This window comes from Squalius cephalus (assembly GCF_949319135.1).
Source record: "Squalius cephalus genome assembly, chromosome: 10".
Taxonomy (NCBI): Eukaryota; Metazoa; Chordata; class Actinopteri; order Cypriniformes; family Leuciscidae; genus Squalius; species Squalius cephalus.
The window spans coordinates 12135783-12161015 of NC_137131.1; the positions used below are offsets into that span (position 1 = coordinate 12135783).

The window sequence follows — 25233 nt, forward strand, 5'->3', positions numbered from 1 at the left end:
TCATTATAAAGTAAAAATTAAACCACTCCTTCGCCCGCTGTCATGACAAAATACGAATCCTACTATGGGTAAGGTTTATGAATATTAATGACGCAAGGGCGACGACGCTTCCATGCGTCCAGCCAAATTCCCTAATTAATATTCATGAGCGAAGTTTTTCATTTGTAAATTGTTAGCTGTCTCTCCAACGTCTGCCTTTTAGCAAATCATTTTGCTCTACGTCTCGTTACGTCATTGATATTCATAAGTCAAGTTCAGCAAATAATGTCGTGCTACTGGCCGAAGCGTCTCGTCACGTAATAAATATTCATGAGCCAAGCCTTCACCGTAGTATGTTTCTGAAAGTGTCAGCCTGACCGGGAGGAGAATGCAGTGGTCAAGTACGCCGTTTTTATCATCATTTATTTTCTATAATACCTCTTCAATGGACAAATGACGAAAACGTCCAGTTGTACGTATATTCGTTTGACGATTGAAATGAAAGGAAAACTCTGAAACAAGTTTAATTTGATCATTACACGAAGAAGAGAGTTTCTTCCGGACTATATTGGTTATCAACGCGGGATTTTGTTGTGGATACCCTGCCCTGTTCAACCTTGTGCCGCCAATGACAAGTTTAGCGCCGCTTAACATCGACCTCACTTTTACACGACCACTATGGTGCTATGGGAATCAATGAAGTGGACGAATATATATATCATTTCCTCGCAGCATCCGAGTCCTTCAGCATCGGAATCTGTTGAAGCCGGTATACTGTCCTGTATTCACGTGCCAAGTGTACCGAATGAACTTTAAAGATCATTGCTGAAATATTTTTCCTGGACTAAGAAACAACATTTAAAGCCTGGTAAATCCTGATATTTTATTACTCATTACAGCGCACATTTCATATAATATCATTTGAATGAAATCCTGTATTTGCATAGCCACTGGTCTTTTCCCTGCTAAACAAACCACAATGAATTTCCATTGCTGGTTTGGCGTTGGTCTACTCTAGATGGCGGACCAGCAACATGAAGCTGCTTGACCTAAGGGGACTTTCTGGTTAATAGGAATAGTTTACTTAAAAATTAAAATTCTGTCATCATTTACTCACCCTCTTGTTGTTTCAAACCTGTATGAATTTCTTTCTTCTGCCGAACACAAATGAAGATATTTTAAAGAATGTCGGTAACCAGACAGTTGATGGACCCCATTGACTTCCATAGTAGGATAAAAAAAAGGTTACACTTTATTTTAAGGTGTACTTGTTACAGTGTAATTATACATTTAAGTACTGAGTAATTTTAAGCATGTACTTACTATAGGGTTATGGTAGGATTAGGATTTGGTTGAGGGTTAGTTGCATGTAATTATGCATAATTTACTTTTATTACTATGGTAAGTACATGTAACAAGGACACTGTAAAATAAAGTGTTACCAAAAACAATACTTTGGTTAGAATGGTTACTGACATTCTTCAAAATATCTTCTTGTGTTCAGCAGAAGAAAGAAATTCATACAGGTTTGAAACAACTTGAGGGTGAGTAAATGATGAAATAATTTTTTTTTATTTTTAGGTGAACTAGTCTATTCCTAAGAGTCTTTTTTAACAGGGTGGTCACTTTGTGTTTATTTGGGATCAAAGTTTAAGATTGAAGATGAATGAAATACAGTACACATTCACACCTTTTACATTTTGACAGAAATCCAAGATGACATCGGCGATCAGCCAAGAGTCATTGAGTGAGCTGCCCATGGATAACTGGATGGCCAATCTGCCCAGTGCACTGTGGGATACCCCTCTCTGTTACATGGCTATTCCAGGTATTTAACCTCACTTTTTCATTTATATGTTCACTAACCGCATGCAAAATCTTTTTCTTAATATGCACCTCTGAGTACTGAAAATTTGACTTTCTATCATATCTTGCCACAATGATAGCATTTGTATGGTTTAAATTTAATATAAATCCACAGCTATATTTTGAAAGTGTGGATATTGTTATTTTTGGAGGGTGCCATTACTTGATGAGAGTGACCACAATTCCAATTTCTGATTAACTGCATACCTTAATTATTATTTTTTTTACAGTCTGCTTATATTTGGTTAGACAGTTTAGTTAATTACCATTAATGCTCATGGTCAATGTGTCATTGTCCATGTCATTGTCATTGTTGTGGTTTGTAGGGAGCCATAATGCCATAACCTACTGCCTGGATAAGAACGACCGCTCTCCAGTGGACCTCACTCAACCAGATATGTTGCAAAAGCTGGACAAGTACATGAAACCAATCATAAGGCCATTTGTATACAAATGGGCAATAGCACAGGTACGTAGTTATGATCTGATTGTGGTTATTGGATCTATCTAATTGCAATTATTTGAGTTAACTGCAATAAGTGTGAAGTGATTTAAACTTTGTAATAATATTTTAATTTAATTGTTAATTGCAATTATTTGTACGACAATTAATTGTCAAATAAAATTCATAATCGTGACAGGCTTAGTTTGTTGTCACTGTTTTCGGATAGTGCATTTTAAATTTTTTGATTAGTCATAATTTCACAATCTCCATTATATGTTTCTGTATTTTCCATTAAATTATTTGGAACCATTTACAATTGGCCAATTACATGAACAAATAGTAAACTGTCTGGGTTCATTGAAAGCCTTGGTGTTCTTCATATGTTGAAATACAAAAATAGTATAAGCAGAGAAGTATAGTATAATAGTATAATACTAAAAGCAGAGAAGGCATGATCAAATTCTTTATATCCAACAATTTTGACTTTGTCACATTAAAAAAACAAAAAACAAAACACCAACTCCATAATGTCTAAACACATAACATCTGAAATAAATGCAGTTATGTTGGGTATGGTATCCCTCACGAGGTAATAGACCAATTTATGTGAGCAATGAGCATGCATCAGCAGATTCCTGTAGAGCACGAGTCTCTGAAATCTGTCAGCATGAGAGCCAATAAATTGCCGTCTGTTGTCGTGGAGAAATCAATCAAACACTCAGCTTTGCTACTATGATAGCTTTGAAAGCACAGTTAGATGGAATAGTTATGACAAAAGTAACATTGATGGATGAGCATTGTCCCAAATCTATACAGATACAGTTACGAATGTGCAGAGATGGTTATGTCACTTTCAATGGTTTCACTCACATTGTTTGTCTCCAGCTTGCTGTTTAGCACTATCTTTACTGCACCTGCATTGTTAATGAATGTGCTTTACATTATTTACCATAGGAGTCTTGCATTAGGGAGCAGTTAGATTGTGGAGTGCGATACTGTGACCTGAGGATAGCACATAGGCCTAATGACAGCTCAAATGATCTCTACTTCTACCATGGTGTTTATACCACTATGACTGTGGAGGTAAGACTATGAAAACAATTGATCGAAGAAATTATGTACATTTAAAAGACTGCCAAGGCGTTTAATGATTTACAATATAGCATAACATTTCCCAGTATCTGTTTGTTGTCTATTTTGATATGTGCAGTGTAGTTCTAATTTGTTAGAGTTTGATGTTTGAAGAATAGAAATAAATGCTTTTTAATTTATTTGAAATAATTTATTGTGTTATTTCAGAAAGTATTAAAAGAGATCAGAGAGTGGTTGGATGTTCATCCAAAGGAGGTAGTCATCCTCTCATTTAGCCACTTCCTTGACCTCAATCAAGAGCTTCACACACTGCTTGTCTCAACTATAAAGAGTGTTTTTGATTCCAAACTCTGCCCCAGAATGGTATGTAAAAATCAGTAAAAAAAAAATACAATATAAGTAAAAATATATTTCCAGTGCGTTATGAAAATATTCTTCTGATTTTTCTGTCAGGATTGTGTGACATTACGGACATTATGGAGCCAGGGACATCAAGTTATCGTTTCATATGAGGACAGAATTGCCAACTGGCACAGAGAATTGTGGTTTCATATACCTTATTGGTGGGCCAACAAGTGCAAGGCTGAAGCGCTGATTGAGGAATTTGAACGTAGAAAACAAAATGGCCGGCCAGGTAATTTTTAATGATATGCCATGAATGAATTATTTTATTTATTTATTTATTCTCTAAAAAATCATCCATGGAAAAGTGAAAATGTTTTCTCTAACAATAATTCATAAGCTGTTATTTTATTAATTATTATCTTGATAAAAGAATCATCTTTGGAAAAGTGAAATGATTCCAATGTTTCCTGTAACAAAAATTCATAATCTATTATTTCATTAATTATTCTCTTGATAATCTTTGGAAAAGTGAAATGTTTCCTGTAACAGTAACTTGTTTTTAATATTTATTTATTAATTATTATTTTATTTTATTCTCTTGATAAAACTGTCATTCTTGGAAAAACAAAGTGTTTCCTGTAACAGTAACTCATAAGCTTTTATTTTATTTTATTGATAAAACGATCATCCTTAGAACAGTGAAAATGTTTCCTCTAAAAAAAATTTAATAATCTATTGTTTCATTAATTATTCTCATGATAATCTTTGCAAAAGTAAAATGTTACCTGTAATAGTAACTTTTTTAAAATATTTATTTATTATTATTTTATTTTATTCTCTTGATAAAACTGTCATTCTTGGGAAAAACGAAATGTTTCCAGTAACAGTAACATATTCTCTTGATAATCTTTGGAAAAGTGAAATGTTTCCAGAAACACTAAAGGTCCTATGGCATGAAAATGTCACTTTATGAGGTTTTTTAACATTAATATGAGTTCCCCTAGCCTGCCTATGGTTCCCCAGTGGCTAGAAATGGCGATAGGTGTAAACCAAGCCCTGAGTATCCTGCTCCGCCTTTGAGAAAATGAAAGCTCAGATGGGCCAATCTGGAATCTTCCCTATATGTCGTCATACGGGGAAAGGTTACCTCCCCTTTCTCTGCTTTGCCCGCCCATGAGAAAATGAGTTACGACCATGCGAGCGCGATATTGGTTTTTCCTCGAGATACATCATGGCTTGCAAACGAGCGAAGCATGGAAGTTGCTCAGTGTTTGGATGTACAAATGAACACAAAAAACTTCAATATACGTGGACATGGAGAACTTTGTCATTAAAAAATGAGCCAGACTACAGTCTTCTCTAAACTACAAAAATTACTGATATAGATGCTAATACAGCTTTAGAACGATAGCAAATCAGAGCAACATGAAAAGCCAACAATGTAGGCTAGTGTTAGCTACATGATAATAACTGTAACAGCATAAATACCAACTAAAGTACCGTATCCAGAGACGATATTTTAAACTAACCATTCGGAGACGTCCTGCTGTAATTGACGTTCTTGAGTTGCAACTTCTTCAGGTGCTTCTCCATCCGGATCAGATTCTGGGTCAAACCAGAGAGTGTCTAATAGGAAGAGAATTGTCACTCTCTGGTTACTTCCGGTTTCTGGACTGGCTGCAGTAACACGTCTCTGTCCATGCGGGGGCGCTCGCAGGCGAGTGCAGAATGAATGGAGGTCTATGGAGCTATACCCATCAAAATCCACTTTTCTCAGGATATAATTTTTTGTCTAGTAATTTGAATGTTGTATTCGAAAGGAGATGCAAAGAAATTACACATTGCTGGGTGTTAGATTAGTCACTTATTTGCTTTAAAAAGTCTTTTAAAATGTCAATGACGTCATACACATCGTACGACCAGAGATACTGCTGTACGGCAATCCTTCAGTCGCTTTGGTGCTTTCACGCTCTGCACTTTCTTTTCTCTCGAGGCATCGACAACACAGCTGACACAGGTAAATACACGTGCTAGAAGAGTTTTTGTTTTGTTTGTTTCTGGTCCCGCTTCGGATGCCACGATGCCATCAAGCGGTATCTTTGGTCGTAATCAGTCCTTCACTGACCAATCAGCGTTCATTAGCAGAATGCTAGCGTGTTATGGGCAACAACAACTCAACCTGTAAGAAATCGAAAGGACATAAGTACTCGTTCATTCAATTTTCGACCTATAACCCATGTTGAACTTGCAAAACCTACAATAAAATCTGAGATTTCTCAATGGCAATCAGGTGAAAGAGACAAATTTAGCCGTCTAGCCCCATAGACTCCCATTCAGCGATCACCTCCAGTGGAATTCTAATGGAACTGCAACCAAGATCGATACAATGGGGCTAAAAGGAAGTGCCAAGGCTCTCCGTAGACGGGCTCTGGTCAAACTGGAAAGCTTGAACGACTGCGTGTCTATGAGCCATTGCAATACATCCACTGTAAACGTTAGCGCATGGTACCGTGGCCGCAAGCTGGTCAAGGCCACACCCCCACCCTCCACCTTGCCTTGCCTCTCTCCTCCTCATTAGCATTTAAAGCTACAGACACAGAAATGGCACATCCTAAGGAAAGCTCATTGTGGGAATGGCTCGTAGTGGCTGTAATTCTGCACCAAGGCTGAATTTCGGGAAAGAGACTTCAGATAAATGTATTAGGGGACCACTAAGGCCTATATAAAAGCATCCAAAAAGCAGCATGTCATAGGACCTTTAACTATAAGCTTTTGTTTAATTTTCTTGACAAAATGATCATTCTTGGAAAAGTGAAATTAAACATTAGTTTCCATGCACACTATTTTTTTTTACAGGCGGCTTTTTTGTGACTGGCATCAATCTTACTGAAGATCTGAAGTACATATGCTCCCATCCCACAGAATCACTGAAGGATGTGGTGATGTCTACAAATCCCATGTTACTTAGCTGGGTCAAGCAACAGAAGCCTGGCTCTAACAGCGACTCTCTCAACATCATAGCTGGGGACTTTGTGACAGAGAGCCAATTCATACCAACCGTTATTGCACTGAATGAAAATCTGCTCAACAGGACCATAATACCAGAGCCTTGACCCCCTTTAAGCCTGCACAATATATTTAACATTTGAAGAAAGAAGTGCTTCTCGTTCTTGTGATGTTTTTATACTAGCCAACTTTGCTCTTTTTTTATAAGGATGCTTACACTATAGAGTTTATGCTGCGTCAGCTCCATTAATTTTAATAGTTATGGTGCATTGTAAGGACTTTCCTTACCCTCAAAATGGATGCTGTCCATCAAACGCTCCATCATAGAGCTGTATCTAGTGTGTAAGCACCCTGAGGGTGATAGATCATTTTGAGTTATGGGTAGAATAATGTAATGCACTGACTTTTATGACTTGAATTTACTGTCTTAAGCTTATTTATGCAGTCTCCAATATATACCTCTGATTTTGCAAAAATGTTGATCATTTTTAAGGTTCCAACATGTCACGATCAAGGTCCCGGTTACCTTACCCACAACTTTATGTACAGTAGCACCAGACACAAGCACATTACAGAACACAATAAGTTCCCTGGGAGCGTCGGAGTTTCACAGTTTGAAGTTTGCATGAGAATTGCTGAAGACTACTCACTGCAAGCCTGCACAAATAGGATTATAAAACACTCAGGATTGTTCATTCTTTATGATCTATACTCTTTTCAACTTTCTACTGTGTGATGGCAATGGAAATATGATTCAAATAAGTACATGTCTGCATGGTGCACACAATCAAAAGCATGAAGAGACACTGGACTATTTCTGTGGTTGCACATACTGTATGTTCTCTGCCATAGTAGCATGCAATTTAAACCAGTTTAATCAATATATCAGTTTGCTTTACAAACAAATATGCTTATACTAAACAATATCAGCAGTTGAATGGAATATAAAATATTCACATTTAATATTTGAAGATTTCCAATAAATAAAACATATCTAACTATATTCATTCAATTGTTTGTATTTTTGTACTGTTTTCACACATATTTCCATTTAAACATTTTTTTAAATTTTTGTCTTAATTCCTTAAAAAGATTTCAATATCCACCAAATTTGGCAAAGCCCTTCAGGCTGTTCTGGTTTAATGTTTGTTGTTGATGGTTTGAATCTGTCTTTCTGGTTTTGGAAAAGTTATTTTAGTTTTGAGACTAGCCCTAATTTATTCAAAGAATAAATACCTAATGCAATTAAATACGTAACATTATTTATAGTAATATTTATGCTGTGTTTGAGTTTCAGTGTAAAATTAATAACAACAGGTGAGTTATTAATACTGAAGGATTCTCTGATTCTATCAGCACCCAAACAGAAGAAGCATACAAGAGAGAGCAAGAATTAGCTGACATAGAAAGCGGTGTTTAACTATGCTTTGTTCTATTGATTATGTACTCTGCTGAAAGCCTTTAGTCAAAGTTAACCTTTGATAATGGGGGTTTGTGTCTCTTTCCAGCTCAAAGATGATAAAATGATGAAAGGTCACCAGATTTCCAAACCGCAGTTTGGAATAACATGTTGAAAAATTAAAGAGAGAGAGAAAAAGAAAACGAAACTAAATGAATATTGTGTTGTCACAGTATGCCTAAAGGTATTAATGTTCTGGTAAAACTTGTTTATGGTCAAAAATAAATAAATTAAACAACAGAATGGAAAAAGGAGCGTAGACAATGATCATGGGGGTTGACAACTTTGAGAACGTCTACTTTACATTTTTTGTATGATTTTTTTTTTTTTTTTTTTTTACCGATAGCTGTAGGCTATATATATAATGAAAATGTACTGCAGAACAGGAGAATCCTAAGAATTCTATCAAGTAGGAAAATGTGTTTTTGGGCGGTTTTAACAACTCGTGAACGAAAAAGCCGTTCTGCAATGAGTTGTAAAGCGCGAGAGACTGAAGCAGCAGGAAACAAGGAAGAGCTAACACGTCATGAGTCTTTCATATCAATCATAACACGTCCAAAAGACTTTTATTTTCGTCGAAAAAGGAGTTCACTAACAGATGTAGTTATACATTTAAAAAGAGTTGGGCTTTGAGCCTCGTTATCGATGGCGTGTTATCTGTTGTTTCGCTCAAACACGGACGGTTTCGGCTGATCAACTCATTTTGTTTTATAACGTACCGGTATCCAGAGGCATTTGTGAAGAGCTAGCGTACTGGAATACACTCCGGTAAACTGATGGATCACATTAAAGAGGCTGAAATGAAATACGAGGAATGGATGTCATGTTTGCCAGAGAAACTGTGGGATGTCCCTTTAACAAAACTCTCAATACCAGGTGAGTGAGCCCCAGTGGAACGACAAGGAAAGTTTTTTTTTTATTTTAACTACATGTAAAACCGGTTGTTATTATGTTAATTGTTATTATTTTAAATGTTATTATTTAAACATATTATGCCATTTTTGATATTTTAACATTTCTTTAAAGTCACCATGAAATCAAAATCCACAATTGTTTTTTTCGAGGAATCGAGGAAAAAAGATTCTAATCTATGGGATGTCGGATACTTTACTATTAACAAATACTAGAGGATTTATTATAGGCTAAATGATTTATCCGTGAACATCATTATTTAAGTTAATCTGCCCTCATAATCTTTAGCCAAAATAACTTCCCCCACCTACACGGCTCTTCTCTGATGACGTGATTAGTGGCACGAGGGCGGGACCACCTGTCAATCACTTGGGATCAAAGCAATAGCAAATGAGATGGACAAAATCAAGTCCCATCCTACATTTTATTTGTCCTACCATTATTATATAAATTACTGCATAATATATTGTTCTTTACTCTCCAAATTATCATTCTGAAAACACACATCAAATTCAGTTTTCTATTACATTTCTTTATCTTTTCTAAATAATCTTGAGTAGATACAGTAATAAAACAGATGCAAACTAGTCTCTTTTTCCTGTCCACAAAATTCACAGGGATATGAAATGTTGAGTTTAATTCTTTCCAAAACATTTGTTTTCAGGTAGCCATGATGCAATGAGCTACTGTTTAGATATCACTTCTCCTCTGCTCCGGTCTGAGTCAGACACCTTCCGGTTGCTGGATGGACTTTTCTGCTGTTTCACCCGACCAGCTATTTACAGATGGGCCACTACTCAGGCAGGCATTTACCTCAAATATTGAATTATTTTGACTTCTTAAAATGCCTAATATTTCATAATAGAGATGCAACAAGTGTTTCCTCCCATTGCGCTCAGTGTCAATATTTGTAAAAATTCAGGCATTCTTACATGAGAAATGTATTTGTAACATCGTATCAAAGCCCCTTATTGTATTTCAAGCAGGTGCAAGACATTGTGGAGCAGCTTACAGCAGGCATTCGATACTTTGATCTTCGAATTGCCCATAAACAGTATGATTCTTCCAAAGAGCTTTACTTCACTCATGTCATTTACACACATGCAACCGTCATTGTAAGTATATGCACAAGTTAAGATGAATTAGCGATTCAAGCCTGCCATTTTATTCTTTATTTTGTGTATTTTTTTGCTTTATAAACATGTTCTGTTTTATAGAAAACTCTACAGACAGTTGCTTCATGGCTTGAATCTCATCCCAAAGAAATCGTCATTCTGGCTTGTAGTCATTTCGAAGGGCTGGATCATAAACTGCATGAGGAATTCATCTATTCTCTGAAGAAAATCTTTGGTCGTAAGCTGTGCCCGCGCAATGTAAGAAACCATTTGGAATTTCAAACACAACAACGTTTAACCTTAATATCATTCTGATTGTACGATTTATACTCTACAGGTCAAAAGATGAGAATAATTACGATTTTTAATGTGTTTGAAAGAAGTCTGGTAGGTTTACCAAGGCTGCATCAAAAATACAGTAAAACCAGTAATACTGTGAAAGAACTGTGTTCTATTTCAATCTCTTTTAAAATGTAAATTAATTCTGTGATGCAAAGCTGAATATTCAGCAGCCATTACTTAAGAAACAATTCTTATTATTAACAATGTTGTAAACAGTTGAGCTGCTTAATATTTTCGTGAAAACCATGATACACTAGCATTCAAATGTTTGAGGTAAACAGGGACACTTTCAATTGATCAAAAGTGACCGTAAAGATATTTATCATATTACACAAGATTTGTGTGTCAAATAAATGCTGTTCTTTTGAACTCCTGGGGGGGAAAAGCATCACGGTTTCAACAAAAAAATGAAAGGACAAAAACTATATTCAACATTAATACCAAAAATAATTGATAATAAATTAGCACCAATAATAACAGATAATAAATGAACACCAAATCAGCATATTAGAATGATTTCTGAACGATCATGTGACAATGAAGACTGGAGTCATGATGCTGAAAATTCAGCTTTGCGATGACAAGAATACAATTGTATGTTCAATATCATCATTACTGTTTTTACTGTATTTTTGATTAAATAATTGCAGCCTTGGTCAGCAACCTTTCAAAAACAACCCCCTCTCTCTGTCCCACTTTACTTCCTGTGTACTTACTGTCTATCATAATAAAGGCAAAAACGCCAAAAATAAATCTTTAAAAAACAATTATTCCAAACTTTTCAGTTAAATACATTAACCTGGGATTAAAAATGGTTAGAGAGTCAGACTGGTAACCCAAAGGTTGCGGGTTCGACTCTCAATACCGGCAGGAAATGACTGAGGTGTCCTTTGAGCAAAGCACCTAACCCCCAATCGCTCCCCGGGCACTGCAGCAAATGTCTTCCCAAAGCTCTGTGTGTGTGTGTGGGTCCACGGTTTGCAGCGTGTGTGTGTGTTCACTACACCTAATATGTGTGTGCTAACTTGCATTGGTTAAAAGTAGAGGATAAATTCAGAGTATGGGTTACCAAACTTGGCCTTCACAAGTCACTGTCACTTTCATATTTTTAAAGGAGTTCCCACTGACCTTGCGGAGCCTGTGGACATCAGGCTATCAAGTGGTTATATCATATGAGGACTACCAGTCAGCAGCACGCCATGTGGAGTTGTGGAATGCTATCCCATACCTTTGGGCCAATAAGCCTGATGCAGAAGAGCTGATCCAGTATCTTGAACAGTGTAAACAGGATGGTCGACCTGGTGAGAGAAGCTTTTGAAAAAAAAAGAAAAAGATGGTTCCATGTACTTCTGGTCTTAAATATCTGGTCTCTGATCAAAATATTTCTATTGCGCAGAGGGGTTTTTCGTAGCAGGCCTGAATTTGACGACAGATCGATGCTTCATCGCCTCGCACCCTCGGACATCTCTCCAAACTCTGACCCTGGAGAATTGGAACTGTGTGAGGAAATGGCTAGAAGATCAGAAACCAGGAGATGAACGCACAAGTCTAAACATAATAGCAGGCGACTTCATTGGACCCGTCCCATTTTGTTCTCTTGTTATTGCACTCAACAAGAAACTGCTGTAATCAAGGAGCTGTTGAAGCACAATGTGTTTAGATGCAAGGTCTTTTAGGCGTTGTTCACAAACCCAGGTTTACAACCTAAAGGCGGGTACACACTGTACGATTTATAATAGTCCTTAACGACTGTTGCTTGTCAGTCCAACCATGATCCTCGCTGTAAGTCATGTCACACTGTAGGATCTCAGTTGTGATAAACGTCAGAATTTACAGCAGTCCAGAGGCACGCAAGCAGGCTCATCCGGAGTCAGCTGGTTTTAGCTGGTATCCCAGGCTGGTTTTAGAGGGGTTTTGGCGACTGTGATCTGCATTTCATGCAGGATTGAAATGGTGGCTAGCAAACAAAAACACTCTCAAGCGGTAATTTCATTAATTGGCTGTCGGTGAACATGTCAAACTAGCGAAATAAAGACGTCAGGAGGAATCTTTTAGGATTCAAAAAATTTGTCTCAGATGGCCAAATCGTGGCCAAAATCGTACAGTGTGAACCTGGCTAAGTATGCATGTCAATGCCTAAATGTTAGTGCAATATTTAATCCTCAATGTGTTTACATATGCCTTTTACTATATCATGCTGCTTAATAAAAAAAAATTTGATAGACAAAATACATTAATTTTATAACAATATTATTTATATTAACATAAAGCAACTTTGCTTCCTAATGTCAGATTTTATTGTAGTAAAATATAGGTTTTGAGATATTTTAAATATACAAGCACATAAATATTTACACATCATTATTGTGTGAATTATTTTGGACGATGTCGTTCTGGCTGTGAAACAGGGGCCAGCTGTTACTAGGTGACCTGAAACCTCTTCCTGTATCGGCCATATGCAGCTTGGCTAATGATGACTTTGACATTGGCGGTGCAGTCATCTCCAACATCATCTACCGCCTGAACCGTCGCCTCCTTATACAGCCAACTGTAAAGGCCAAAGGGCAACACATTAGCAAGTCTGTGGATAAAATAATTGAATCCATTATTCATTTTTACTTAACTCACGCTAATTGAGGGGTGTTGAGCTGCACCTTGAGGGTCATTGTTTGTTTTCCGGTATACTTAACAACAGCTTCTTCAATCTTTTCTTTTAAGACCTCCAGTCCATGCTGTTTAAGAGCTGATATGGGGATAACCTCAGGATCACTGGCCTCGTATCTGTAAAATGTATATAAAACATATTTATTAAATAATAATAATAATAAAATATCTCGCTCATGCAAAATGTCATTGCCTGGGAGTTGCTATGTGGTTACTAAAGTGTAAGTGGTTTTTAAAAAAGAAAAATTTTAATCTTCAAGTCACTTTATATAAGGCATCATTTACAACTGTAGCGTAAAATTCAAGGTGAGTTATGTTTGGAAGTTTAATACTTAGGGTTTGAAAATAGTATCAGCAATATTGATTGTTTTAGCAAGCTCCACTAATAATAAAATCAATGGTACCACTTTATTTTATGGTGACATAGTTACACGTTACTATATGTACTTACTCTATTAACAGTAAGTTATGCATAATTACACATAACTAACCATAAACCATCCCTAACTCTATAGTAAGTACATGTAGTTAATTAATATTACTTAGTACTTATTTGAGTAAGTACAATGTAACTACGTCACCTTAAAATAAAGTGTAACCAAATTAATTATTTGACTATTCCTTACTAAATGACTGGCTTTGTCTCTCACCCTTCAATGAGGTCGATCTTATTGTGCACCTCTATTATGGAGTTGAGTAGTCTTTCTGGAATCTGAAGATTCTTTAGGACATTCAGTACATTGACCTTTTGATTCACAGTTTCTGGATGACTGATGTCTCTCACATGAATTATGAGGTCCTGCAAAATGAGAGGGTGCATTAAAACACATGACAAACAACCAATTTCAGATGTAACAAGTAATGTGCACATAGTATAATGATGCATTTTAACTTTGGTTACAATTATTTATGAAAAGGTATGATGCATTCACTGATCTATATAAATGTATCTAGATTAGTGAATGCATTATAACATATATTATGAATACCTTATACATCAAGCCTTTAAGTAAAGTGTTACCAAATTTTCTATGACATTGCTAAAAATAAAAAAGCTTTTTAGTGTTGTGTTTTGGGTACATACAGATTGTGTCACATCCTCCAGTGTGGCAGAGAAAGAGTCAATAAGCTGGTGAGGGAGCTGGGACAAAAAGCCAATGGTGTCTACAAACAGTACAGTCATGTGACTTGGCAGCTGTCCGGCATGTACCGTAACATCCAGGGTGGCAAAAAGCTGGTCTTTAGGCTGAAGACCAGCATCTCCAGTCAGTGCTTTAATCAGAGTTGTTTTACCTTCAGAAAAAAAGACTATTAATGCGTTTCTTACAATCTCATATAACAGATTAACAAGTTAATATTTATCCAAACCTCACCACAGTTGGTGTAGCCCATGACAGAGATGGTAGGAAAGTCTTTGTGTTTGCGCTGGGAGCGCAGCAGGTGCCTCTTCTTCCTAAGTCGCTCCAGGGCCGATCGGATCTTCAGCTCTCGCTCCTTCAACAATCGCTGTTGCATTTCATACAAGGTTTCACCTGCAGATAACATTTTAGTTCCAGTTAAATACATTAACCTGGGATTAAAAATGCCCCTGGATTAAATTTAACAGTTTCCTTACCTGAGCCCATAATGTACCTTGAGCCGCCACCTTGCTGGTCTAAGTTTGCCATTTCATTTCTAAGGCGTGATCTTATTGTGTTCAAACAGAAAAAATATGTTAAATCTGTGTTTGGTGTTACTTATTAGTGTAATATGAACCAGACTAATAATCAGCAAACTGGACAAAATAAAATTGGCTTTCATTGTGTCGCAAGGTACACTACCGTTCAAAAGTTTTGGGTTAGTAAAGAATATTTTATAAGAAATTAAAACTTTTTTTTTCCAGCAAGGATGCATTAAATTGATCAAAAGTGACAGTAAAGACATCTATAATGTTACAAAAGTTTCTATTTCAAATAAATGCTGTTCTTTTGAACTTTCTACTCATCAAAAAATTCTGAAAAAATGTAAAACAGTTTCCACAAAAATATTAAGCAGCTCAACTGGTTTTTTATATTGATATTAAGAAATGTTTCTTGAGCACCAAATCAGCATATTATAAATCTGAAGGATCATGTGACACTAAAGACTGGAGTAATGGCTGCTGTAAATACTGCTTTGCCATTAAAGGAATACATTTAATTTTAAAATGTATTTAAAAAACAGTAAATTGTAATAATAAATGCAATATGTAATATTTTGATCACATAAATGCAGCCTTTGTGAGCATAAGAATCTTAATTCAAAATTAAAAAGAAGTACTAACCTTAAACTTTTGAACGGAAGTGTTTGCTAGGAAAGGATTCTTGATTTAATCAGGAAACAATATTGATAACAAAAAGAGAGAACTAACAAACATAATTTACCTGAGCAAGGGAATCTCCGCTAAAGAGATCTGCAGTTTGGCCTCTTTTGTTCTAGCGTTACATCGGAAAATATGCAGAACAAGTGCGTATCTATCAAGAACTTTTACTCCCCAGGCTTCCTGTAATTCTTTCTGAAACACAATAACACATTGTTACTGACATTCTGTTACAACAGTATTCAAAGTAGAACTTATTATGACAATATCACAGCCACAGAGAATCTAGTACTGTTTTATAGTAATTATAAATGGCTTTTCTTTTGTGCACAAGTTTAAGAAGCTTTTGAAGTGAGCATGTATGCAATAACAGTATCATGCTCTGAATACTCACTTCCGAGGATGGTAAAAGACGCTCCACGTTCACAAAGACAGCTGTGACCTCAGGAGTAGCTCTGATCTTTTCTTAGCAATGTATCAGAGCATATTAGAAAAGATGTCAATTTGTGTCAAAAATATATTATTTATTCCAAACCAGTAAGCTATATACCTGTAAGAGTCTGGAAGTTTCCCTTGCCGAAAATCCTTTTATTTTCTGGTGTCTTGGTGGAAAGGATGATCTTGTCAACAACGCTCCACTTTTGTAAAGTGTTCACCAGCCCAACAGCCTCTTCCATCTGAAGTGCCGCTGTTAAAGGGAACAACTCTGTATTCTGCAATATGTCACATTTATACACTAACTGAAATCAGTTTAAATAGTAATTTCTTTTTCTTTTAACCTGTGGTCAGATACTGCTTTCTGCTGCCCCATTTCACATCAGGATGAACAATGAAGATCCTGTGGTCTTCTCTACCAATATCAGTGGGGATTTGCTGCTGGAACAGCTCCTCTATTTCAGCTTCATCAATTTCATCTTCCTCTTCCTCTGGATTGTTTTCTGTGCTGTGATTTTTGCTCTTGAACATGCAAGCTGTCAATGACAAAGTCCTTGCTGGCAGAACTGCAACCCCTGTCTTTAAACTTTGTCTTGTGCGTGGTAAGATGGAAGCAGCTAATTTTGAAGAACACTGACAAAATATGATTGGTTTACATTTAGCAAAGTTCATGTACCACCTACCCAAGACATGTTTGGTCAGGATACTGATCTTGTTAAGATTCATCTGCTCAGGTTCAAGTTACAATATAATCAACGTCCAAAATATGCAAGCGATCTACAGCGAAATCAGCAAGTGAGCCATTTATTTTACTGTATAACTAACTCTGCCTGTATCAGTTTCACCCTTTACTGTCTATGGTTTGACCACGCATGTTTTGGTACGTCTTCCTCTCTTGTGTTTAAACACCGGTGTTTGTTCAACTGCGCCACCGATAGGATAGATGAGCTATAAAATAAACTCATTCTTTCTTTCTTTACTTTTTTCAAATACGCGGTTATTTCAACTTCCTGAATTTTAATAAATTATACATAAACTGAGAAGAAATTGAAGTGTTCATACTTTGTTGAATATTTAAACATAATCCATCCACACACGAAGAAAAATATGACTTCCGACTTATGTTTTCTTTTTTTTTTGCAGTCTATACTTCCGACCGAGGACTTTTATTTTGAACGTATTTTAGTGGGCGTAAAGTGTCTGTTTTTTACAGTCTGTGGTTCTGAGCAGTAGTCTGTTATGTCTGGTATCGTTAAGGCAATGTCGAGTGAGTAGATATTATTCACATATATTGTTATGTCTTCGAATTATACTATTTCATTTTTTTTTTTTTGCTGATTGTTGCATCCCTCATTTCACTTTGCATTGAGAAGTTCACACTGGACTGATTAAATGTGCAAATGTTTGAACTTAAAAACACTTTTTTATATATAGATATATTTTGACTACAGTTGTATTTCACTTATCATGCGTTGACTGTGCTTTTAGCTTCAGTCACCCAAACCTACAATGAAACTAAAAACATGTTTTTTTTTTGTTTTGACTGCATCTGCTTTGACAAAAGTACAAAAGCGCAGAGTCCCAAATCAAAATCCAACAGATAAAAGACAGCTGGTTGAAATAGTTGTAAGAGTGAATCATTTATCCTGGAGCAGCTAATAAACAAACTTGATCTTCTGCCTCCCTAGAGTTTCGTCTGGCTGTGGTGCAGTTACATGTGTCAAAGATTAAGGCTGACAACTTGGGAAGAGCACAACAACTTGTGAAGGAGGCTGCAGGCCAAGGTGCAAAAGTTGTAGTTTTACCTGTGAGTATTACATTCTCTATCTTAGATTATACAGTAGTCAACATTTGAAGGGGATCAAAACCTTTAATCAAAGTTATACGTGGATTTTGAACAATACCCGTTCTTGTCTTGGGACAACTTTGATTAACTTTTTTGATCCACTTCAAATGTTGACTACGTCACCACTGATGCATAATGAATGTGTTAGATTGCTATTAGAGATTGGTTTATATATGACATTTAATAATCCTTTATCCATGTTTTTTGTAGGAGTGCTTCAACTCCCCTTATGGAACCCGGTTCTTTGCTGAGTATGCTGAGAAGATCCCAGGAGAGTCCACACAGGTGTTGTCAGAGGCAGCCAAGGAGTGTGGGGTCTATTTAGTGGGAGGTGAGACCCTCAGACACAAACCAATACATTGGTGTGGTTGATGCCATTCATTTCTAGTCTCTCACATGATTGTGTCTATGTTGTAGGTTCCATTCCTGAGGAGGATAGAGGGAAGTTCTATAACACCTGCTCAGTTTTTGGACCTGATGGAAAGCTGCTTGTCAAACACAGGAAAGTGAGTAACAGTATAAATCATGTATAATGTTACAAAAGATCTCAGCTTCAAATAAACGCTGTACTTTTGAACTTTCTATTCATCAAAGAATCCTAAAAAATCTATCACAAAAATATTAAGTATCACAATTCTTTTCAGCATTAATAATCAGAAGAAATGTTTCTTAAACTCCAAATCAGAATTTTAGAATCATTTAGGAAGGATCATGTGACTCTGACTGAAGACTAGAGTAATGGCTGCTGAAAATTCAGCTTTGCTATCATAGAATAAATTACTGTACATTTAAAAGAAAACATTTAATTTTTCAATTGTAATAATATTTTTACTGCATTTTTGATTGAATAAATGCAACCTTTGTGACCATAAGAGACTTAAAAACACTTACTCGAATATACTCGACTTTAAAGAAAACTTAACAACCCAACTTGTTTGAATGTTAATGTGTATACATAAAATATTTCGGGATGTATTTAAATTGAGCACTGTAAGCCTTTAGGTTACTAATTTGGCTAAAGTTGAACATAAAAAAAAAACAAAAAAACAAAAAAAACACTGACACTTTATGCATTCTCCCCCCCCCCCCCCCCCCCCATTTCCTTCAGATTCACCTCTTTGATATTGATGTACCTGGGAAAATACGGTTTCAAGAGTCTGAAACACTAAGTCCAGGAAACAGTTTATCCATGTTTGAAACATGTGAGTGTTATAGAAGTCTTCACCATGTTACCTATGGTTATATTGGTACTATATTGCTCATTGGCCAATATTAGAGATTTATCAATATCAATGTTGGGTATATATTTGAAGATACTGGATTTTTGTGCATACTTATTTCCCCTATTTTACATTTAGTTAATTTGTAAAAACACTAATAAATGAATAACACTGTTATATGTAATATTTAGAAAGTTTTAATCTGAATATCCATTTTCAATTTTGCACATTATACTTTTCTGATGCCTAAATTCACTTATAGCCTTTAAAACAATTGATTTAAGTTTTTTGTGTTTATTTTAAATGTATCTAGAAAAAATATGTTATCATTTCAATATTGGTCATTTATCAATTATTGCCTTTTCAGTATTGGGCAGAATATAAATATTGGTAAACATCTCCAATGTTACCTTTTATATATTTGCTCTCCCCAGATGTATAGTCACACAGTTTATGTCTTTCTTTGCAGCATTTTGTAAAATAGGTGTGGGAATATGTTATGACATCAGGTTTGCAGAGCTTGCACAGATCTATGCCAAGAAAGGTGAGAGTTCTTAAAATGGTATATGTGAACATTTTAATAAAATATAACTTATGCTTGATGTGATTTCTTCAAATTTATGTCTATGTAGGTTGCCAGCTTTTGGTATATCCTGGTGCCTTCAATATGACCACAGGACCAGCTCACTGGGAGCTTCTGCAGAGGGGGAGGTCAGTATCCCAGACCACCTAGACTTCCTGAACTATTCAGATCTCCCTTCTCCATTCCCCTGTAAGACAGTCTGTGTCCTTTTCACAGGGCAGTAGATAATCAGGTATATGTGGCCACTGCTTCACCAGCGAGAGATGAGACCGCCAGCTATGTGGCCTGGGGTCACAGCTCTGTGGTTAACCCTTGGTAAGTGCTTTCTATCTTATTTGCTACAGGTTATGCATACATTAGAATATATTATCATGGTGCCTTCTTTCCTTGCAGGGGGGAGGTAATTACCAAAGCTGGGTCAGAGGAATCTGTTGTATATGCTGACATAGGTGAGTTTCAGTGTTTTACATGTATTTAAATTGTGAGCTATATAGAGCCATTTGAGCATAATGCAAACATACTCTTCCTCTTCTGCTTGTAGATCTGCAGTATTTGGCTGATGTGCGTCAGCAGATCCCAATCACTAGACAGCAACGGAATGATCTATACAGCGTTAACAGTGTTCAGGAGGGCTGAACACTCGTACAGACGAAGCACTGCAGCGGACATTAAATCTTGATTCATGGCAGATTTAGTCAGCACATGTCAGATGTTAGAGTGAAGCCTTCATCAGTGGACTGTGGGGAATCACACAACAGATGTTTTAATTGAACAGCAAGTGCCTCATAATTTGTACTCTTGCTGATGCTCTTACAATGAAAAATTATATTTGTAATAAATAAAAGAGGTCTTTCATTTCTTCTTTAACATCTTAATATAGTGGTTAAAACATTGGAAAGTTATTCCTGGACAGGTTTAGTGGTGCATTAGAAAAATATTAAGCATGATATTATTTAGTGTTACGGAACTGCGCCGAGACTTTGGGTTGGAGATCCAAACGCAGCTCTATTGAGGGTAATCTACAATTGCTGTCCATATAACAAGCATAGGCCAAAACCCCAGGGCAATCCAGATAATAACAGTCCAAGACAGGGAAATTCAGGGAGACAAGCAGAAGATCAAAAACATGACACTGAAAACCAGAAATAATGCTCAGAAATGCAGTGTAACATATACAAGACTTTGCAAAGAGTGAGATAAAACACAGGGCTTATATACACAGACGTTAATAGGCTAATGACACACTGGTGGATGTAATCACATGATAATGTGTCCAGGCAAAGGTTAATGGGAAATGTAGTTCCTAATGGAATGGTAAAGGACTAGGGAGGAGTGCCCTCTGGTGGTTATCATAGGCACTCCGGCAGGCAGGCTTGAGGTTACCACAAATTATCTTCAAATCAAAATAATTGCCTGTTATATTGCCATTGTATTACTGATTAAAAAATGATCTGGAAAATATTTACTTCAAGTTGCATCTTGGGTTTTTTTTACCAACAATTGGAGTAAATTGAATTGTTACAAGTGCGTATCTATACCACAAATTTTATTTCTCGTGCCATTTATGTGTGCAATATGATACGCAGTTTTCGCCTGCATATGATATGCATATCATATACACACGCACTCCGCACCCATAATCCTACCCAAAGGGTTTAAAGTGCGTAGCATATGCATGCAAAAAAACATTTTTGGCGTATAAATGGCACAAGAAATAAAGCACTTTCATGAGATTGTGTTGGATTATGGGTAACACTGTAAGCAGCACTGAATAATGAAAGAAATAATTAGTTAAAAAAATATTGCTCCAGGATTGGAAAGACAAACAATTCCAGTGTATATAGTTTAATCCATAAAAAATAGGAACTTGGTCTCTTAAGAATGGAATGGGAGTTTTTGTTGTTGTTGTCTCTGTGGTTTACTCACAAAGATGTGTTTTCTGGCTCTGACCAGTATGTGCAATGTTGTATGGGTTGGCATGGTAACTGCGCTCTCTTTTCATGCAGGGGTGAAGTTGACAAAAGATGGGTCAGAGGAGGCTTTTGAATAATTGCTGACATAGGTGAGTTTGATAACTGTTGCATTTTAGATCATTTAAAGTAAGGGCTTTAGGAGTTATTTACAGTTCTATGCATAAGTTTAGACACCCATGCTAAAGTTGACTAAAAAGAGGAATAAAAAAATCATCTTTTGGAAATTGAACTTAATGCCTTAATTAAAAAAAATTGGAAAAATCCAACCTTTAAGGACACCAATTTTCTTTGTGAATGAATTATGTATCGTAAATAAATAAATGTTCTTCCTTAAAATACAGGGTGCATAAGTTTGGACACCCCTATGTTAAATTCCCATAGAGGCAGGCAGATTTTTATTTTTAAAGGCCAGTTACTTCATGGATCCAGGATAATATGCATCCTGATAAAGTTCCCTTGGCCTTTGGAATTAAAATAGCCCCACATCATCACATAGCCTTCACCATACCTAGAGATTGGCATGGTTTTATTTCAGTTAGCCTAATAGCTAATAGTTTGATTTGCATTGAGAGATGATCTTATGGAAAGTACTCCATGCCAATCTCTAGGTATGGTGAAGGCTATGTGATAATGTGGGGCTATTTTAATTCCAAAGGCCAAGGGAACTTTATCAGGATGCATAGTATCCTGGATCCATGAAGTAACTGGCCTTTAAAAATAAAAATCTGCCTGCCTCTATGGGAATTTAACATAGGGGTGTCCAAACTTATGCACCCTGTATTTTAAGGAAGAACATTTATTTATTTACGATACATTATTCATTCACAAAGAAAATTGGTGTCCTTAAAGGTTGGATTTTTCCTAATTTTTTTAATTAAGGCATTAAGTTCAATTTCCAAAAGATGATTTTTTATTCCTCTTTTTAGTCAACTTTAGCATGGGTGTCTAAACTTATGCATAGCACTGTAAAACTGCTGAAGCTATTCAGTTCCCAATATGACATGGACATCTGTCTTGATTTAATGTATTTTCTAAGGACATTCACTTATTGTACATACAAATGATTTACAGACAATGGAAGAAGACATCCGTGCTCATGTAACCTCAAACAAGATAAACAGTTACCGAACTGTACTATACAATACTGCACATTCAGCATGTTAAAATAGTTAAAAAGCTAAAATGCCTAAAAAGTACCTTCACTCATGTTCTTGTGCTTTTAAAAGTAATTATCTTCCGGGGTAAATAAAAGTATTAATGTGGATTACAACAGAGCAAAAATATTTGAATTATTGACAAGAACAAGTGCAATACAGTTTGCGCTTTGTTACTGTTATAAACAATTAAAATTGTATTTACAATACAGTTATGAATTTTGTCTCATGGGGCCTTCCATTTACACTGACTCTAATACAATAGTTAAAATATTACACAGTGATTAAAAGCAAGTTTTGTTTATGAAACTGTGGTGCTAAAATGGTCCTTCTGCTAAAATCAGTGCTGCTAAATATAATTACATTTTTTAAAGTCAGCACCCCTTAAGAGATAACAGAGAGAATGACATAACAGTGGAACATATAACTAATACTGTAACTCATCTGCATTTCCGCTCAAGCCTGTCTAACCACTTCGGGAAAAACAGGTGAAGTTATGCAAGTTATTATGAGCTCTTTCCCAACATGTTGCGTAATCTACAAATTTGAATGTTTCATCCAAATATCTTAAAATGGTGCAGCAAGAACGTATCATGTATTGATACTTAATAAAAAAAAAAGGATTTGAGCTGTTCATCTCTGCATATTGAATTCAGATCAGTTCATTTTCTTAGCCTGACACATTTTATTCTTCTCAGTTGCACATCTTTTGTTTAGCTGATTATATTGGAAAAAGAGGATATTCAATGAAAGAAAAGTATAAACCAATGGCCTTGAATGAAGTTTGTGCCATGAATCTCAAGCTGATTCAGACTATGAAACTGTGAATCATTTCCAGTCAATCACAGTGTTACACATCTGTTTCTGGAAGGGAAGCCCATTGCTCCAAATCGAACACAATCATGTCAGAGCCCTCGCTAGATGAATCATCTGCAACGCAAAGAAATGATCGTCATATAACAAATCCACATAGTAGTTAGACCATCATATAAATAGGTCTTTGGTACCTCCACATCTGTGTTGCTTTCTTTTTCTATCTCGGTCCCACTTCTTCTGGAAACCCAAAGACGCAGCCACCAGGAAGAATACAAGCACACACAGAGCAGCGCTGAATGCCCACATGTGCTCTGACGGCCGGACCACCGATGTACTTGAACGAACACCAACTGACCACACACACAAAACTCACGTCTTCATATTGTTCATCACTGTATTGTGTTTGCTGTACATCTCAGGCTGAATCAAGTTCTGACTACCGTATTGTTCACATTTTCACATATTATTGGTGTATGCAAAAAAAATCCCACCACCATTACGGAAACTGTTGAGGTATACTTACTGCTCGTTGCTGTTAAAGTTTCGTTCAGCAGGTTGTTTTCTATGACACAGGTTACGGCTGTGTCTGCTGATATGTTGATGGATAGGACACTTGTGATGTTGTAGAGTTCAGACTGTGGTAGAACATTTATATATGTTGTGAATAATGTTTCTGGAGGACATTGTGTATGGTTGACAAGCCAGAACATGGATGGAGCAGGAAATCCTCCTCTGGAGTTGCAAAACAATCTGGTTTCGCCACCATCCACTCCATTCTGTCTTAATAAAGTAGGATGGCTGAAATGACCTGCATGCAGATAAATAGGTTAAATAAATGCTTGAAACCAAAATGCTTAGAATAAAAAGTCAAAGTTATAGTCTGGTTGCATTAAATATTTTATCCTTACCGGCTACGGTGAGACAGACAGTGCAAAGAGAGCTGCTTTTTTCACCGTGAGGCTTAAGATGGAAGCTGTAATTATGTGTCTGATAATTGTACATCGTGTAACTCCATGGAGAAATCTCCAGTTTTTGGGGCTAAAGATGACACTGTAGTCCGGATACTGTGGGACACATTTTGATTGTCCACTTGTCCCTCTATCCAGACTGCAGTGTGCATTATTTTCATTCCTCTTCTCCATTCAGATGAGAAGGAGTGGAAGGAGGTCAAATTTTTCACCCCATTATAAACACAGGGAAGGAGGACACGCTCCCCAATCACTCCCACTATGCATTCATCAGCTATAGTAGTAGATATGAGTTATATTTTAATTCTTGAATCTAAAGAATAGCCTACAGTGTATACAATGTATCAAGGCAGAATCAAGAGTCGATTGAGCTGGAACTAATTGAAACACACAGGACTTACCTTGTACTGAGGCAACACTTGTGATGGCAAGCAGCAAAGCACCAAACATGTCCCTGTCATCGCTTAAAGGTAGTCGTGGTTTTTTCAAAAGCGCACCTCAAGGAGAGGTGTGTACTGCTGTCAAACTGGTATAAAACTGGTGGTGTCACAGTTGTTGTTAGATCATACTTTTGTGCTGTGCCCAAAACCAAAATGACATGCCAAACTGAATATACCTGTCTAGTTTCGTCTGGCTGTATAATAGCGGGAGTAATTAAATAAATGGAACTTTTGG

General features: G+C 36.4%; 5 protein-coding genes across 10 annotated transcripts in view; 3 read left to right on the forward strand and 2 right to left on the reverse strand.

Moving 5' to 3' along the window:
* plcxd1.1 (phosphatidylinositol-specific phospholipase C, X domain containing 1, tandem duplicate 1) overlaps positions 1-6884 on the forward strand; it is a 102201-nt gene extending 95317 nt beyond the window's left edge. For 3 of the 4 annotated variants that reach the window (XM_079883473.1, XM_079883474.1, XM_079883475.1), the window contains 6 exons: positions 1687-1807; positions 2172-2314; positions 3245-3373; positions 3590-3745; positions 3836-4016; positions 6584-6884. In XM_079883473.1, coding sequence (XP_079739599.1) covers positions 1696-1807; positions 2172-2314; positions 3245-3373; positions 3590-3745; positions 3836-4016; positions 6584-6840 — 978 coding nt within the window. In that variant the 5' untranslated portion in view covers positions 1687-1695 and the 3' untranslated portion in view covers positions 6841-6884. Of the gene's footprint in view, positions 1-324; positions 848-1686; positions 1808-2171; positions 2315-3244; positions 3374-3589; positions 3746-3835; positions 4017-6583 lie in introns of those variants that run through there. The other variant, XM_079883472.1, reaches the window with a different exon arrangement.
* Positions 6885-8533: 1649 nt separating this feature from the next.
* Positions 8534-12786, forward strand: plcxd1.2 (phospholipase C, X domain containing 1, tandem duplicate 2). Its single transcript, XM_079883647.1, has 6 exons — positions 8534-9068; positions 9769-9905; positions 10091-10219; positions 10322-10477; positions 11676-11862; positions 11958-12786. The coding sequence occupies exons 1-6, from the start codon at positions 8969-8971 to the stop codon at positions 12188-12190; spliced, it is 942 nt and encodes a 313-aa protein (XP_079739773.1). The 5' UTR covers positions 8534-8968; the 3' UTR covers positions 12191-12786.
* On the reverse strand, positions 12385-16833 carry gtpbp6 (GTP binding protein 6 (putative)). Of its 3 annotated transcripts, XM_079883646.1 has the most exons (11): positions 16682-16833; positions 16343-16534; positions 16114-16251; positions 15958-16028; positions 15628-15758; positions 14841-14911; positions 14599-14757; positions 14310-14518; positions 13876-14024; positions 13190-13342; positions 12385-13109 (listed from the first exon to the last, which is right to left on the reverse strand). In XM_079883646.1, exons 1-11 carry the CDS (start codon positions 16722-16724, stop codon positions 12983-12985), a joined length of 1443 nt encoding a protein of 480 aa, XP_079739772.1. In that variant the 5' UTR covers positions 16725-16833; the 3' UTR covers positions 12385-12982. The 3 variants fall into 3 exon arrangements, with proteins under 3 accessions (XP_079739772.1, XP_079739770.1, XP_079739771.1); XM_079883644.1 differs by having other exon boundaries at positions 16343-16833; XM_079883645.1 differs by having other exon boundaries at positions 13020-13109; positions 13216-13342; positions 16343-16833.
* Positions 16834-17159: 326 nt separating this feature from the next.
* Positions 17160-25222, forward strand: nit2 (nitrilase family, member 2). The gene is made up of 11 exons (XM_079883648.1): positions 17160-17265; positions 17687-17805; positions 18055-18175; positions 18262-18350; positions 18953-19046; positions 19534-19608; positions 19697-19775; positions 19864-19962; positions 20041-20096; positions 20189-21709; positions 23842-25222. Exons 1-10 carry the CDS (start codon positions 17238-17240, stop codon positions 20281-20283), a joined length of 855 nt encoding a protein of 284 aa, XP_079739774.1. The 5' UTR covers positions 17160-17237; the 3' UTR covers positions 20284-21709; positions 23842-25222.
* Positions 22639-24592, reverse strand: LOC307165748 (uncharacterized protein; the record flags this gene model as incomplete). Its single annotated transcript, XM_079883649.1, has 4 exons — positions 22639-23704; positions 23782-23940; positions 24114-24398; positions 24499-24592. 4 exons carry the CDS (start codon positions 24590-24592, stop codon positions 23625-23627), a joined length of 618 nt encoding a protein of 205 aa, XP_079739775.1. The 3' UTR covers positions 22639-23624.
* Positions 25223-25233: the final 11 nt, after the last annotated feature.